The 13,759-nt window shown below is 33.5% G+C and overlaps 1 protein-coding gene across 1 annotated transcript; it reads right to left on the reverse strand.

Moving 5' to 3' along the window:
* Nucleotides 1-1,622: 1,622 nt before the first annotated feature.
* On the reverse strand, nucleotides 1,623-12,341 carry LOC143239555 (transmembrane emp24 domain-containing protein 7-like). Its single transcript, XM_076480739.1, has 3 exons — nucleotides 11,950-12,341; nucleotides 6,777-7,022; nucleotides 1,623-2,634 (listed from the first exon to the last, which is right to left on the reverse strand). Exons 1-3 carry the CDS (start codon nucleotides 12,139-12,141, stop codon nucleotides 2,407-2,409), a joined length of 666 nt encoding a protein of 221 aa, XP_076336854.1. The 5' UTR covers nucleotides 12,142-12,341; the 3' UTR covers nucleotides 1,623-2,406.
* Nucleotides 12,342-13,759: the final 1,418 nt, after the last annotated feature.

Here is a 13,759-nt window from a genome sequence, read left to right on the forward strand (position 1 = left end):
ATGTCGAGATACAAAATAATCTAATTCAATATTTACATGTACAAATGACATTTACACAGAATATTCAGCTAAATTTTAGATGAAATAAATTACTTAAATAATGCAATGCCAGAACATTATACAGGTAAAAAACTGTAAGCACTAATACGAATATAAAAGTTCAGACCAAAGTAACTAACACAAAAGACAAACCATTTTTTTTCACCTGTGATTTAATGAAGTTAATTGTATGCTGATTAAAGTAACTAATGCAGAAAACAAACCATTTTTTTCACCTGTGATTTAATGAGGTTAATTGTATGCTGATTAAAGTAACTAACACAGAAAACAAACCATTTTTTTTCACCTGTGATTTAATGAGGTTAATTGTATGCTGATTAAAGTAACTAACACAGAAAACAAACCATTTTTTTTCACCTGTGATTTAATGAGGTTAATTGTATGCTGATTAAAGTAACTAACACAGAAAACAAACCATTTTTTTTCACCTGTGATTTAATGAAGTTAATTGTATGCTGATTAAAGTAACTAATGCAGAAAACAAACCATTTTTTTTCACCTGTGATTTAATGAGGTTAATTGTATGCTGATTAAAGTAACTAATGCAGAAAACAAACCATTTTTTTTCACCTGTGATTTAATGAGGTTAATTGTATGCTGATTAAAGTAACTAACACAGAAAACAAACCATTTTTTTTCACCTGTGATTTAATGAGGTTAATTGTATGCTGATTAAAGTAACTAACACAGAAAACAAACCATTTTTTTTTCACCTGTGATTTAATGAGGTTAATTGTATGCATAATTTCTGAGGTTTTGCTGAATAAAAAAAAAAGATCATAATTTTTGTATGGTTTTATTTGGTTGTTGTAACACACAAAGAAACAAAATGAGCTACCAGGGGACTTTTTTTGTTTGATAAGTTAAGGAAATTATTTTCTTGTTTTAAAAGAACTACAATAGATGACAATTGTAAACAGTTCAATAGAACCAAAAAAGAAAACTGGCTAATCTGAACAGGATATTGATTATATCAATAGATCCAGTAACTAAAATTTAATTACTAAATCTAACATTTAAAGATGTAATTGATTTGATTTTACATGAAAAACTGTTAAGTTTAATATGTCAATTAGTTTGTTTGTTTTTCAATTTTGCACAAAGCTACACAAGGGCTATCTGCACTAGCCGTCCCTAATCTAGATGTGTAAGACTAGAGGAAAGGCAGCTAGTCATCACTACCCACTGCCAACTCTTGAGATACTCTTCTACCAAAGAATAGTGGGATTAAGAGTCAAATTATAATGCTCAAATGGCTGAAAGGGTGAGCAAGTTTGGTGTGACAGGGATTTTAACCCACAACACTTGGATTACGAGTAGTGTGTTTTAACCACATGGCCATGCTGGGTGTTGTTTTAGTTAGTAAACTGACCTTTACTTTTGCTACAAAACTTGACAGAATTAAGTGATGGCCTTAAATAAACTTGAAGTTTTTTAAATGTAGTTAATTTGGATGTATGATCAGATACAATGGAAATTCAGAAAGATGATTGGTGTTCAATGCTTCATAAATATTTTAATTCAAGTGAATTCCCAGAACCAGTTACTAATAACAACAAAAGTTATATTAAGTCTTGTTTATTTCAAGAGCAAACAGTTAACACGAATCTGTTAACATACATTACCCTTAAATTATAATACTAGTTTAACATTTTTCAAATTGATACAACCTCTGTGAGAGAAAGATACCCCCAACTTTCACATTGAAAAACTACAAAATAACCTAATGCTACAAAAAAGGAAAACAAAAAATAACTTGCCTGAGAACTTCCAAGTTTTCATATAAAGATTACTTTTCTCTTATTAATTGTTATAATATGTAGCCTGGCACTCATTCACTATCTGTAGATTATTGTAAATCTGAACTTAAGATTCTAGCATCACAGCGCATCACAACTTGATTCTCCGTTGTATATAAACAACTGGTTGCAATTATTTTAAATATTTAAATGTTCTGTCATACAGAAAATTATAAGTTTAACTAAATAAAAAGGATAAATAACAGAGACCTTATTCTAAATCTAAAAAACACTCAACATTAGATGGTTGCATTTTTATTTGTAGATGGGTGGCATAATAAAAAAGAGCTAATTATAAGATAATAGCATGACCAATATTACTTAAACAATAATAATTTCACATATAAATTTCAACATGTTGACTCAAAGATATTTTGCAGTCTCAACATCTAAAATGGCATTTACAGCAATGGCCTCACTATAACCAAAGACAAACACTTTTGTCCCAAACCCCAGTCTTCACTTCAAATGAACATTAAAAAACATGCAAGGCAATAAGCCTTATTTTAGTTTTACAATAACTCAATCAGATATCTTAAAAAGAATTTCAAGATTTGCTAACAGTCTTTTTCTCAGTAAAAAAATTCTTCAAAATGACAATCTGGCCAATGCCTATAACTAGAATGGCCAAGGTTTCCCCTACAGACCAGTACAATACTTTAGAGTTCAGGTCTTCTGCAAACTTCCGACCTTGTGCTTCTCGCAAACGATGATGCGTCTGGTAGTCAATAATCGTGTTTAAATTTTCATGAACTTGTACACTTGAAGATTCCATCTGAAATAGCAAAAACACAACCTTTAAGATGATCCTATAAACCAAAAGCAACTAAAATAAGACCTAGGGTTGATTGGGATCAAACAGTGAGAGAGATGATATTTAAGTTTTACTGTTAACCACTAATGAGGATATGACTGCAAGAATTAAAGTAAGGAAATGTAAGAAAAGAGTGACAATTACATAATTAGGTTCCATGTTCTGCTACATGTTGGGATGAAAGGAAATGATAACTAACTTTATGGAAATTAGAAACTAAAATTTTAAAGGCTGTGGGACAAGATTTATTGTTAGTAAACTGGAACAACGAGGGCAGCTCTGTAATAAGCAATACTGGAAATAGACAAATCCCTGAACAAACAAGCTGACGAATAGCTGGAACATTTGAGAAATAGAAGTATATAATGGACAGGAACCCTAGGAGATAGGACCAGAGACTGAAACAAGACTTGGGTTTCTGATACATAGACAAAGAGGAAGGGTGAAAGACATAGGCAATGAAGGATGAGACACAAGGAATGAGTATCCGAGTTTAGGATTCAGTATGGTTATGTTGGAATGAAAAATAACTGACTGCAGTGGACAGAGGAGGGTACAGGACAGAGAAAGAGGCAGGATCTGCTGCTCCATGAAGGGCTAAGGCAGAGGGAAATATGTCAGAACTGCCCAATGCAGAGCAACCAACAGAACAGAAAACAAAGGGCATATAGGGGCAAGCCCCTGAGCCAAAACATGTGATCAAATAAGTCACTAAGAAAAAAGGAACATGGAGATCCCTGAATGGAAAAATGTCAGATCAGGGATGATTAAAGAGCAGATAGGACAGAGAAAAGAACAAGGTGTGTTGCTCCAGTAAGAATAAGAGCAGAGGGAACCACATCTGGGTGGCTAATACAGAAAAACAAGCAGAACACAACGTTTGGTCTGAATATGGGAAAATACCCAGAAGATGAGTCAAATTGAACAGTAAGCATATAGGTGAAGACTGAAAGGAAGAAACTGTGGCACACCAGTGAAATGGAAATGCACACAAATAAGCAGTTTTCCCTGTAGGGAATACATTCACAGAAAAACATGGATGAAGAGACCACACTACGAAAAACCTGGTGGGGACATGAGAAGAGATCTGCACAAAGAATAAGAACTCAGGGAACCATCATAATAGTCATGCTATGGTCATTGGTCCAATATACAAAATCCAGTCTGATCAGACAGAGATTGGTATGTGGTTCCTTGTTTAAAGGTGATGAAGTTGACAATAGTGGAATTGCAGAAAGAACCCAAACCATTCTCCCCTGCAGAAAAAGGAGGTAAGGATATAGAGACCAATGAAATGCCAAGGTACGAAAATATGGAAATATAGAGTAGCCTTCTTCACTGACCACTGACCCAAAAACAGAAGATTTGAGGAGAATGAGATGATCCAAGGGATTGTGAGGGAAGTTTCAGTGTTTGGAAAGAATCTGAGGAAGGGAATGCAAGAAAAATCACATCCTGAAAAGAGAAGGAACATCATGGATAGAAAGAGAAAAGGATAAGGGATGGCAAACATGACTGTTTGCTCAATATCCTAGATACAAAGTGGAGAAGGCTGGGCTTCACTAAAAAAGGGAATGAAGAGAACCCCCAAATAAATAACATACTGTGAAGGGGTAGTAAAACACTTCTCCAAACCAGAAAAGAAACCCACAAAAGAAGCCTCTTAAAGAAGGAAGTGGGTGTGAATAACTGACCAGGCACAGGAAGAGATGATCAAAAGCCTGTCATCCATGGAATTTCAGTTTGAAGACTCTTTGGGTGAAGATGATGTGCCAAAGCATACCACTCCACATACATAGCTGAAGAAAAGAATGTTGCATTGGGACATAAAAACCCATGAGTGAGATGCAGGATTCCATTGTAAAGTGAGGCAACTGCTGATATGTATACATCATGAAAGATCAAGAAAGGGACATTAAATCCATATATATATAGAGAGAGAGATAAAGGAGGAGGAGAGGAAATTATTTGCTGAATGGGCTCTACACATTAGATAGCTCCATTCTGAAATGAAACATAAACAGATTGGATAAGGTACAAACCCAAAAAGGAGTTAAAGAGATCTGTGTAGACAGGGAGCAATATGAAAGTCAGAAACCCTCACAGAGAATCTAGAAAAAGAACAGAAATGTTATGAAATGTAGCAAAAAAGACATACATCTTAAATAAATTGAAGACAGAAATAATTCACTAATAAATACTTTAAAATGTGTAGCCTACAAAGAGCTTCAAAGAAATACTAAGAAACAATCTGAAACATAAAACAATAAGTAACACCTAAAGTACACAACCACTATAAGGACTGACAAGATAAATGGCTCTCAAACAAAGAACGTAGAAGTCGACTCAAAGAAACTAAGACAGAAGACAAAAAAAAAAACAACTCACCCTAAAAACATGGGAAGAAAAAGGTCCCCAGTTAACATAAACATTCTAAACTTATTCCCAATTAGTTGTGACTAGTAGTAAAAATACAACTTATAATTAAATAACATTTACAGAAAAACCAGAAAATATTAAACCAAACTAATGCAAGAAACAAACTCTAAATGCAAGTTATAGACTAAAGTGTGAAACTGAAGTGACACAGCACTGACCAGAGAAGACATGAATGATAAATAAGCGAATGTGGAAATTAGATCTATACACGAGCTCAAACAACCTCCTTGAACGTGGATATCTCTATGGGGAGTGAGAAATATACAATGAAAAATTTGCCACAGATTTCCTGATTTCCTTGGGCTACTCTTTTACAAACGAATAGTGGAATTGACCATAAGATTATAACAACCCCAAGGCTGAAAGGGCGAGCATATTTGGTGTGATGTGGATTTAAACCCGCTACCTTTGGATTACAAGTCGAGTGCCTTACCCACCAGGCCATGTACTTTTAAACAGTTTAACAGTTCATAGAGGGCAAATGACAGTTTAACAGTGCCTAGAGGTCAAATGAAGGTTAAGATAGCTATTGAGGAGAGGAGGTCAGAGGGCATATTGTTGAGGGAAGAGCAATATAGGTAAGGTAGTACTTAAAACAGGTAATATCTCCATTTTATACAATACTTAAAAAAGAATGTGAGATAAGAGCACATGTTGCATGGTGATATGCATGCTTATCTTAATGTTTATCTAAGTTCAAGGTTTGTGTCATGTGGGAAAATGTTTGCATAGAGAGGGAAGCACTGAACTAGAATAGCTGTTTATGTAAGAAGGGGTAAAATACTGTGTTAGAAGTAGCTTTACAAAAGAAAATTCAAAACTATATTATAAATAAAAGTGTACATGGATTTACCAAAGAGAAATTTTACTTTACTTAAGTGTTATCTCTTTTCAAGAACATTACTTATATGGATGATTTTCAAAAATTTTTGATAATATACCACATGAAACATTAACAAAATACAATTAGTAGGGGTTGGGGAAAAACAAGTTAATTGGATTGTAGAGCAGTATTAATGATATTTTTGTAGCGTAATTAGTAAACTACACTGATGACATGAAATTCTTGAGTATTTCAAGCTGTATGTAGAGATGTTGAGGTATTCCAAAACAAAAAGATTCATATTGCAAGTTTGACAAATATTTAGAAAATACCCTTCAATTATAATAAAAGCAAAGTAATGAGAGGGTATATTGCAAATGAGAACCAACTCAAGAGCATGAGGATCTTGACACAGTGGTGGATAAGTCACTTTAACCACTAAATCAGTGCTCTGTTCCTAGCAGTAAAGCCAATAAAACTTTAAGAGGGTATTTACAGACATACTGATTAAAAGGTTTTTTAAAAAAAGTAGGTTTCTAATGGAATACTAAGTACAGTTTTGGTCTCATTAGTAGAAAACGATTATGAATTACTGGAAAATGTTCAGATGGTAGCTACTCATTATTTTATTTTATGAGAAGAAGAGCATGAGGTGACCTTATTGAGGTTTTCAAGGTTATTATGAATGTGCTGATAGAGTAATTTGTCTGTGCGACATTCTGAAGATAACAAGATGAGATGATACATTTAATGTTGTAAACATAAGCAGCATTTTACAGAAATTTATAGAACGTCTTGAATTTCATTTATAATTATATTTCTCACTATGTAAACACCATACCTTGGTCATAGCTGATAAATGTTCACCTACTCCTGGAAGTGGTTTTTCCTCTCCCACTTGAAAGTCCATGTATACCAGCTTGTGACTGAAGGTAGAAAACTCATTACTGAAGCATACAGTATATGTACCTGACTGAGCAGCTGTCCACGTAAAGCTGTCAAATTGTTTTTTGATTCCCTTGTACAGAATCTGGCGATTTGGAGCTTCTAGGCTCATGTCCACATCATAGTTTCCACCTGTTACAACCTGTTTGAATCAAAATACATACATTCTAATAAATATACATATTCAGGTTTCTTCCAAAATATTGTCAGGCATAACAAATTTATGAATTTGTGATAGAATCCTTTGTTTTCCAACATATTTACACCTGCTGCTCCTAGTTACATAATTTATTCATTCCTCATTACATACAAGCAGTACACACTTTACAGAAATTTATTATTAAAAACCAAAACCACCTGGCCATGCCAGGCCAAGTAGAGATTGAAAATCATTTTAAAATCTACCCAATTAGTATCACTTTACTTGTTTGTGTACTTTTATGGTAACATTTATTTTGAATATTTCTTATTGTAGTTCTATGAGTAGCCAACAAACTCAATTCTATTTTTTGATAAAACTTTCATTTGTTTTTACCTACCTATTTATCACAATAAAAACAAAAAGCCAATATTGTTATCCTGATGATGAAAACAGCGTGGAGTTGGTGTACTTAGATTGTCAAAAGCTTCTGATAATGTGCTATACAAGAAGTAGTTAAGTAAATCATAACATAAAAGGTTGGTGAAAGACTAGTTAATTGAATTTTAGGGTAGTTGGATGAGAGAAAGCAAACAGTTGTTAATAACGAAGACCAATAGATGGACACTCATTACTAGTGGAATACTTTTAATAACGAAGACCAATACATGGACACTCATTACTAGTGGAATACTTTTAATAACGAAGACCAATAGATGGACACTCATTACTAGTGGAATACTTTTAATAACGAAGACCAATAGATGGATACTCATTACTAGTGGAATACTTTTAATAATGAAGACCAATACATGGACACTCATTACTAGTGGAATACTTTTAATAACGAAGACCAATAGATGGATACTCATTACTAGTGGAATACTTTTAATAACGAAGACCAATACATGGACACTCATTACTAGTGGAATACTTTTAATAATGAAGACCAATAGATGGACACTCATTACTAGTGGAATACTTTTAATAATGAAGACCAATACATGGACACTCATTACTAGTGGAATACTTTTAATAACGAAGACCAATACATGGACACTCATTACTAGTGGAATACTTTTAATAACGAAGACCAATAGATGGACACTCATTACTAGTGGAATACTTTTAATAATGAAGACCAATACATGGACACTCATTACTAGTGGAATACTTTTAATAACGAAGACCAATACATGGACACTCATTACTAGTGGAATACTTTTAATAACGAAGACCAATAGATGGACACTCATTACTAGTGGAATACTTTTAATAACGAAGACCAATAGATGGACACTCATTACTAGTGGAATACTTTTAATAACGAAGACCAATACATGGACACTCATTACTAGTGGAATACTTTTAATAACGAAGACCAATAGATGGACACTCATTACTAGTGGAATACTTTAAAAATCTGTGTTAGGTCTTTTTGTTACTTTCGTTAATAATTATAACAGAACTTGTGACGTACACATCCAAACCTCGAATCTCAGAAACTACTACACCAATCACCACCAGTCATAGCTAAGTAATATTTGTATAGCGAGGTAATATTTGTATGGCTGAGCAACAAATAAAAAAATTTGAAATTTCACACAAAAAGACTAACTTCCAGATTTAATAATAAAACTTACGAAAATGAGAAGATCCAGATTTAACCAACAGAAATTACAAACAAGAGGAGCAGGTTTCAGATTTAACCAATAGAAATTACAAACAAGAGGAGCAAGTTTCATCTGAAACCACTAAAAATTACAAGCAAAAGGAGTAAGTTTAAAATATATAAGAATCAAGAACGCACTTAAGAAAACATGAGTGATACAATAGAAAAGTGAAAACTTTCATTGATAAGTGGATCTACAAATAAATACTTCAATAAAATTGGCTTTTTGATGACAGCTGCCATGATAGATCATTTTAAAACTAAAATTTCAATAAAACCCTTTTCCCTCATGGATGGTGAACATTACTGAGTATCAAATGAGTAAATTATTGTAGAACTGTCAGATAATTCCAGAAAAGACAGAAGGACCAGTAGCCTTCTGCAGGAAGTAGAAGTTTTACTTTCCCTCTGGACAGGAATTTCTGCTGGTAATTAACAAATTAGCAAGGGTTTGTGATAACACTAGACTCTTATCTATTTCTAGATATACTGAGGATTTTGAGTACCACAGAATGACTTGGATCAACTGGTAAGCTGGACAAATTTGACAAACTGATCTTTATTGTAAATTCACCAAGTTAATGAACTTGGATTATCCAAATCTGGATGACATGTTATAAAGATGGAAACCAACTCAACGACATGCTGGTTTTTTCACCACTATGTCAAAATACTTCAGCTATGTAGTAAAGCTAAAAGAATTTTAAAATATACTTTCTAACCTTTCTACACATATTATTATTAAGGTTTAACTTGTAATATTGTGCAAAAATTTGGTCTCTCTATTTCAGAAAGGATAATTAATTGGAAAAAGTTCAAAGGAGAGTTAGTAAGAGTAGTAATGAAAGGATTATTTTACAGGGACAGGTTAACATCTTTTAACTTGTATTCCATTGAGAAAAGAGGGGTAAGAGGTGATCTTTTTTTTTTTAATTTTGCACAAAGCTAAACAAGAGCTATCTGTGCTAGTTATCCCTAATTTAGCAGTGTAAGACTAGAGGGGAAGGCAGCCAGTCGCCATTACTCACTGGCAACTCTTGGGCTACTCTTTTACCAATGAATAATGGGATTGACCATAAGATTATAATGTCTCCATGACTGAAAGGGCGAGCATGTTTGGTGTCATGGGGATTCAAACCCATGAACCTCAGATTACAAGTCAAGCACCCTAACCACCTGGCCATGCTGGACCATATCTTATTAAATAAAAACATCCAGAGGATTAAGAAAATGAAAGCCTCAGATTTGTTGCAAACTATTCTGGAAACAACAGGATAAGAGATTTGGAAAGGACAGGTTACACTCTAATTAGATAGTTTTATTATTCTAAGTGTGTGACTGGCTTTTGGAATGCATTGCCACTGGTAGAAGTAGAGGGCAGATATAATGATGAGTTACAGTTGAACAAAGAGGGAGTGCACAAGGAGAGCAACAGAGAATCAAATGATCATTTGTTGTCCACATGCTATATTAATATCCTTTTTCTTGCAGCAGGGTAAGATGAAATAGTATTTCCTACAGATAATTAGGGTTAACTGGATGATTTCAAGGGTTAAAAAGTGATCTTAATGAAGTTTATGAGGTTCTTTAAGAACCAATAGGATAAATATTTATAATTTTGTTGTGCTGAATTTGCATCTTGTGGGTTAATTTTTCACATATGGAAATAAATAATACAGAACAAAATGTACTTTTGTAAGACAATGTACAAAAGTAACTAGTAAATTTATAAACCTATTTTGGACAAAGAATATTCCTACTTTCAAACAGGGAACCTATAATTGAAACACAGTATATAAGTCATTAAAGTACCTTACAGCTTAACATAGCCATTTGCAGAGATATAATATCACAAAAAAACAAGAAACGCATGAATCCAGTAAAAGGAAATTTACCCTTAATAGCCTGTAATGTTTTTGAGGGTTTAACATAATATTTGGATGATGGAAAGGGTGTGAACTTGATATACTTAGTTTTCCAAAAAGCTTTTAAGTAGCTGTGTAACAAATTATTAGTTGAAGAAATTCACATTAGTGGAGGTTGGGAAAAATTAGTAAATCAGACTATATGGAGTCAAATATATTTGAGGAAGCTTAAGGGGAAGGCTTGATAAACACTTAAATATCAGGTCTCAATTTGAATTTTTGTTGTTTTTCTAATCAAATGTACATAATAGATTGAATGGTCCAAGAGACCTCTTGTTGTCTCTTAAATCTTGTGTTAAACTAGGTTTTGTTACTGGTGGATTGTTTTTGTTGTATACATTAATTCTCTTGATAGGGGCATTATCAGCATATTAGTAAAGTATGTAGATGACATTACACTCCAGAGTATTTCTAATAGAGAATTCTGAGTTAGATGGGGGAATATTTGACAAATGACATTCAGTTGTAGTAAGTGCAAGATAAGTTTCTAAACAGTATGAAAAAAGGATCTTGGGACAGATGTTGAAATCACTCATGCTACCAGGTAGTAGTGACCATGTTAGAAGAAATTGAGGCTTTCTGGAATGATGTCAGTTATTCTTTTATTATAAGGGTTTGGATTGATTTTTTTTCACCTTTCTGGGTGTCATGAATGCATTAAGTTTTTTTGTGAGAATTTTGCCGTGATACGAGACTCTTTCCTAAAAAGACCAAAAAACTAAAATTAATACGATCTAACTCCTTTACCTTATATGAATATCAGCTTTCACTTAATTCTTAAAATTTAAATATATAAAGAGCATAGTCACAGTATGTTTATGTAATATTGGGTTTTCAGGTGAATAAGCCAGCATTATGACCTCATCCATTGTGAATTTTACCTCTATAAATGTTTAAATTATACTCATTCTTTTAAATTCATGCACAAGCATAGATTAACTTCTCATTAGCCGAGACTAACTTACCCATTATGTTTCAATCATTTGATTCAGGGGCCAGAATGGAGACTACAAATAAGCTGACCTGATGTAAAAATTCTCCTAAATCTACCATTCTAAGTTTGAATATTTAGACACAGCATTTAAGTATATGCTTTATATAAGTTATTGTTTTAGTAAGATATTAAATGCATATTCAAAGTCACGATTTCAATATTTCGCATAATTAAAAAGTAGAATCCAGTTAACTTAATATGGTTAGCTCAATTTGTGAAAAATTATATTTCGTCTGTACATTTGGGCTAGTTGGCTTTTTCAAAATTTGTTGGCAATCGAGGAAATAAGACCATTTAAAAGGCTAATAACAGTAAAAGCAAAATTTACATATAATGTACCTGAAATTCTACTGTTGATAAAGTTCCTTCAGGTATCTCTTCGTGAAAACACTGCTTGGCATTATCTGGTAGTTCAAAGGTAAGCTCGACTGCACCCACGCTTCCAATTGTTTGACATACTAGTATTATGATAATTAGTAAATAAAACAAAATCAATGGGCTTACACGAGTTAAACTATTTACACGACACATTTTGAAGGTAAAGCATATATTCAACTATGCAGGTTTCTTCTTAATGCCTGTTTAAACTCAAAAGTCTAACCCTAATACGGCAATTAACTTAATCACTTCATAAATGTATATACTTTTTTTTTTCTTTTTCTTTTGAGAAACTGTTTATCTTCCAACGTGTAATACACACATAAAACCAACGTGGCGATCGGCCGAACCCCTACTTCTGGAGCGCCGTTTACACAATTTAGATATTCGATTTAAAAATATTGGTATTGAAGCTAGATTTTGATATATCACGCTCTTGTCCGATTCTTGAATATTTGACAGACAAATAATACCAGATTATTGACATATATTATTCAAAGTTGAAAAATATCTAAATGTTAAACTGATTTTCATCTTTCATAAATTTCAAACTCTCTGTTCAAATTATTGTTATAATGAAACCCTTTCATTTTCCAAAGTGTGGGTGGAGTTTCAATTCGCAAAGTATTTTGTTGTCTTTTTTGCTAAAGGTGACTTTAAACAACATAAAAGATGAATCATTCTTAAAAAGTTCTATTACATATCCGAATAGAAAGTAAATTCGTCATGATGAGAAACCCATTTGAAGTAAAAATGTATCTCAATATGGCTGGTATGGGTATTAAAACTTTTATTAAAATAGAGCAGAGAACAACGTTTATACCTTCTGAGATCATTTTCAGGTCTCTACTTTATATATTGATAAAAGTTTTGATACCCATATGGGCTGTCTTGAGAAAGTAAATTACATCATCCGTTCTAACCAGAGAGTTCAAGTCATTTCAAATATTCTTTAAGAAAAGACATCGAATTGTTAAAATTGTTTTTGTTTGTTTTGGAATTTCGCACAAAGCTACTCGAGGGCTATCTGTGCTAGCCGTCACTAATTTAGCAGTGTAAGACTAGAGGGAAGGCAGCTAGTCATCACCACCCACCGCCAACTCTTGGGCTACTCTTTTACCAACGAATAGTGGGATTGATCGTACATTATAACGCCCCCACGGCTGGGGGGGGGGAGGGCGAGCATGTTTGGCGCGACTCGGGCGCGAACCCGCGACCCTCAGATTACGAAGTGCACGCCTTAACGCGCTAGGCCATAACGGGCCCTGAATTGTTAAAAAGGTTCAAAGAAGGGCTACTAGAATGATATCTTGGATGAAAAGTTGTTATATGAAGATAGGTTAAGATCTTTGAATCTATTTTTTATTGGAAAAAGAAACATAGAAAGGATCTGGTTGAGATATTAAGATTGTTTTTTTTTTATTTTAGCAAAGTTACATGAGAGCTCCCTGCGCTAGCCGTTCCTAATTTAGCAATGAAAGATAAGAGAGAAAGCAGCTAGTCATCACCACCCACCGCCGGCTCTTAGCTACTCTTTTCCCGATAAATAATGGAATTAATTGTCACTTTTAAACGCCCCCACAGCTGAAGAACGAGCCTGTTTGGTGCGACAGGGATTCGAACCCGCAACTCTCAACATATGAGTCAAGCACCTTAACCACCTGGCCATGCCCTTAGTATTATTAACGGATTAATAGTATTGATGCGTCATTTTTTTCATATCTAATGGCAAAAATATTTGGACTAGGAGACATAAGTATAAATTTTAGTA

The sequence above is a fragment of the Tachypleus tridentatus genome, chromosome 2 (genome assembly GCF_004210375.1).
Source record: "Tachypleus tridentatus isolate NWPU-2018 chromosome 2, ASM421037v1, whole genome shotgun sequence".
Lineage (NCBI taxonomy): Eukaryota > Metazoa > Arthropoda > Merostomata > Xiphosura > Limulidae > Tachypleus > Tachypleus tridentatus.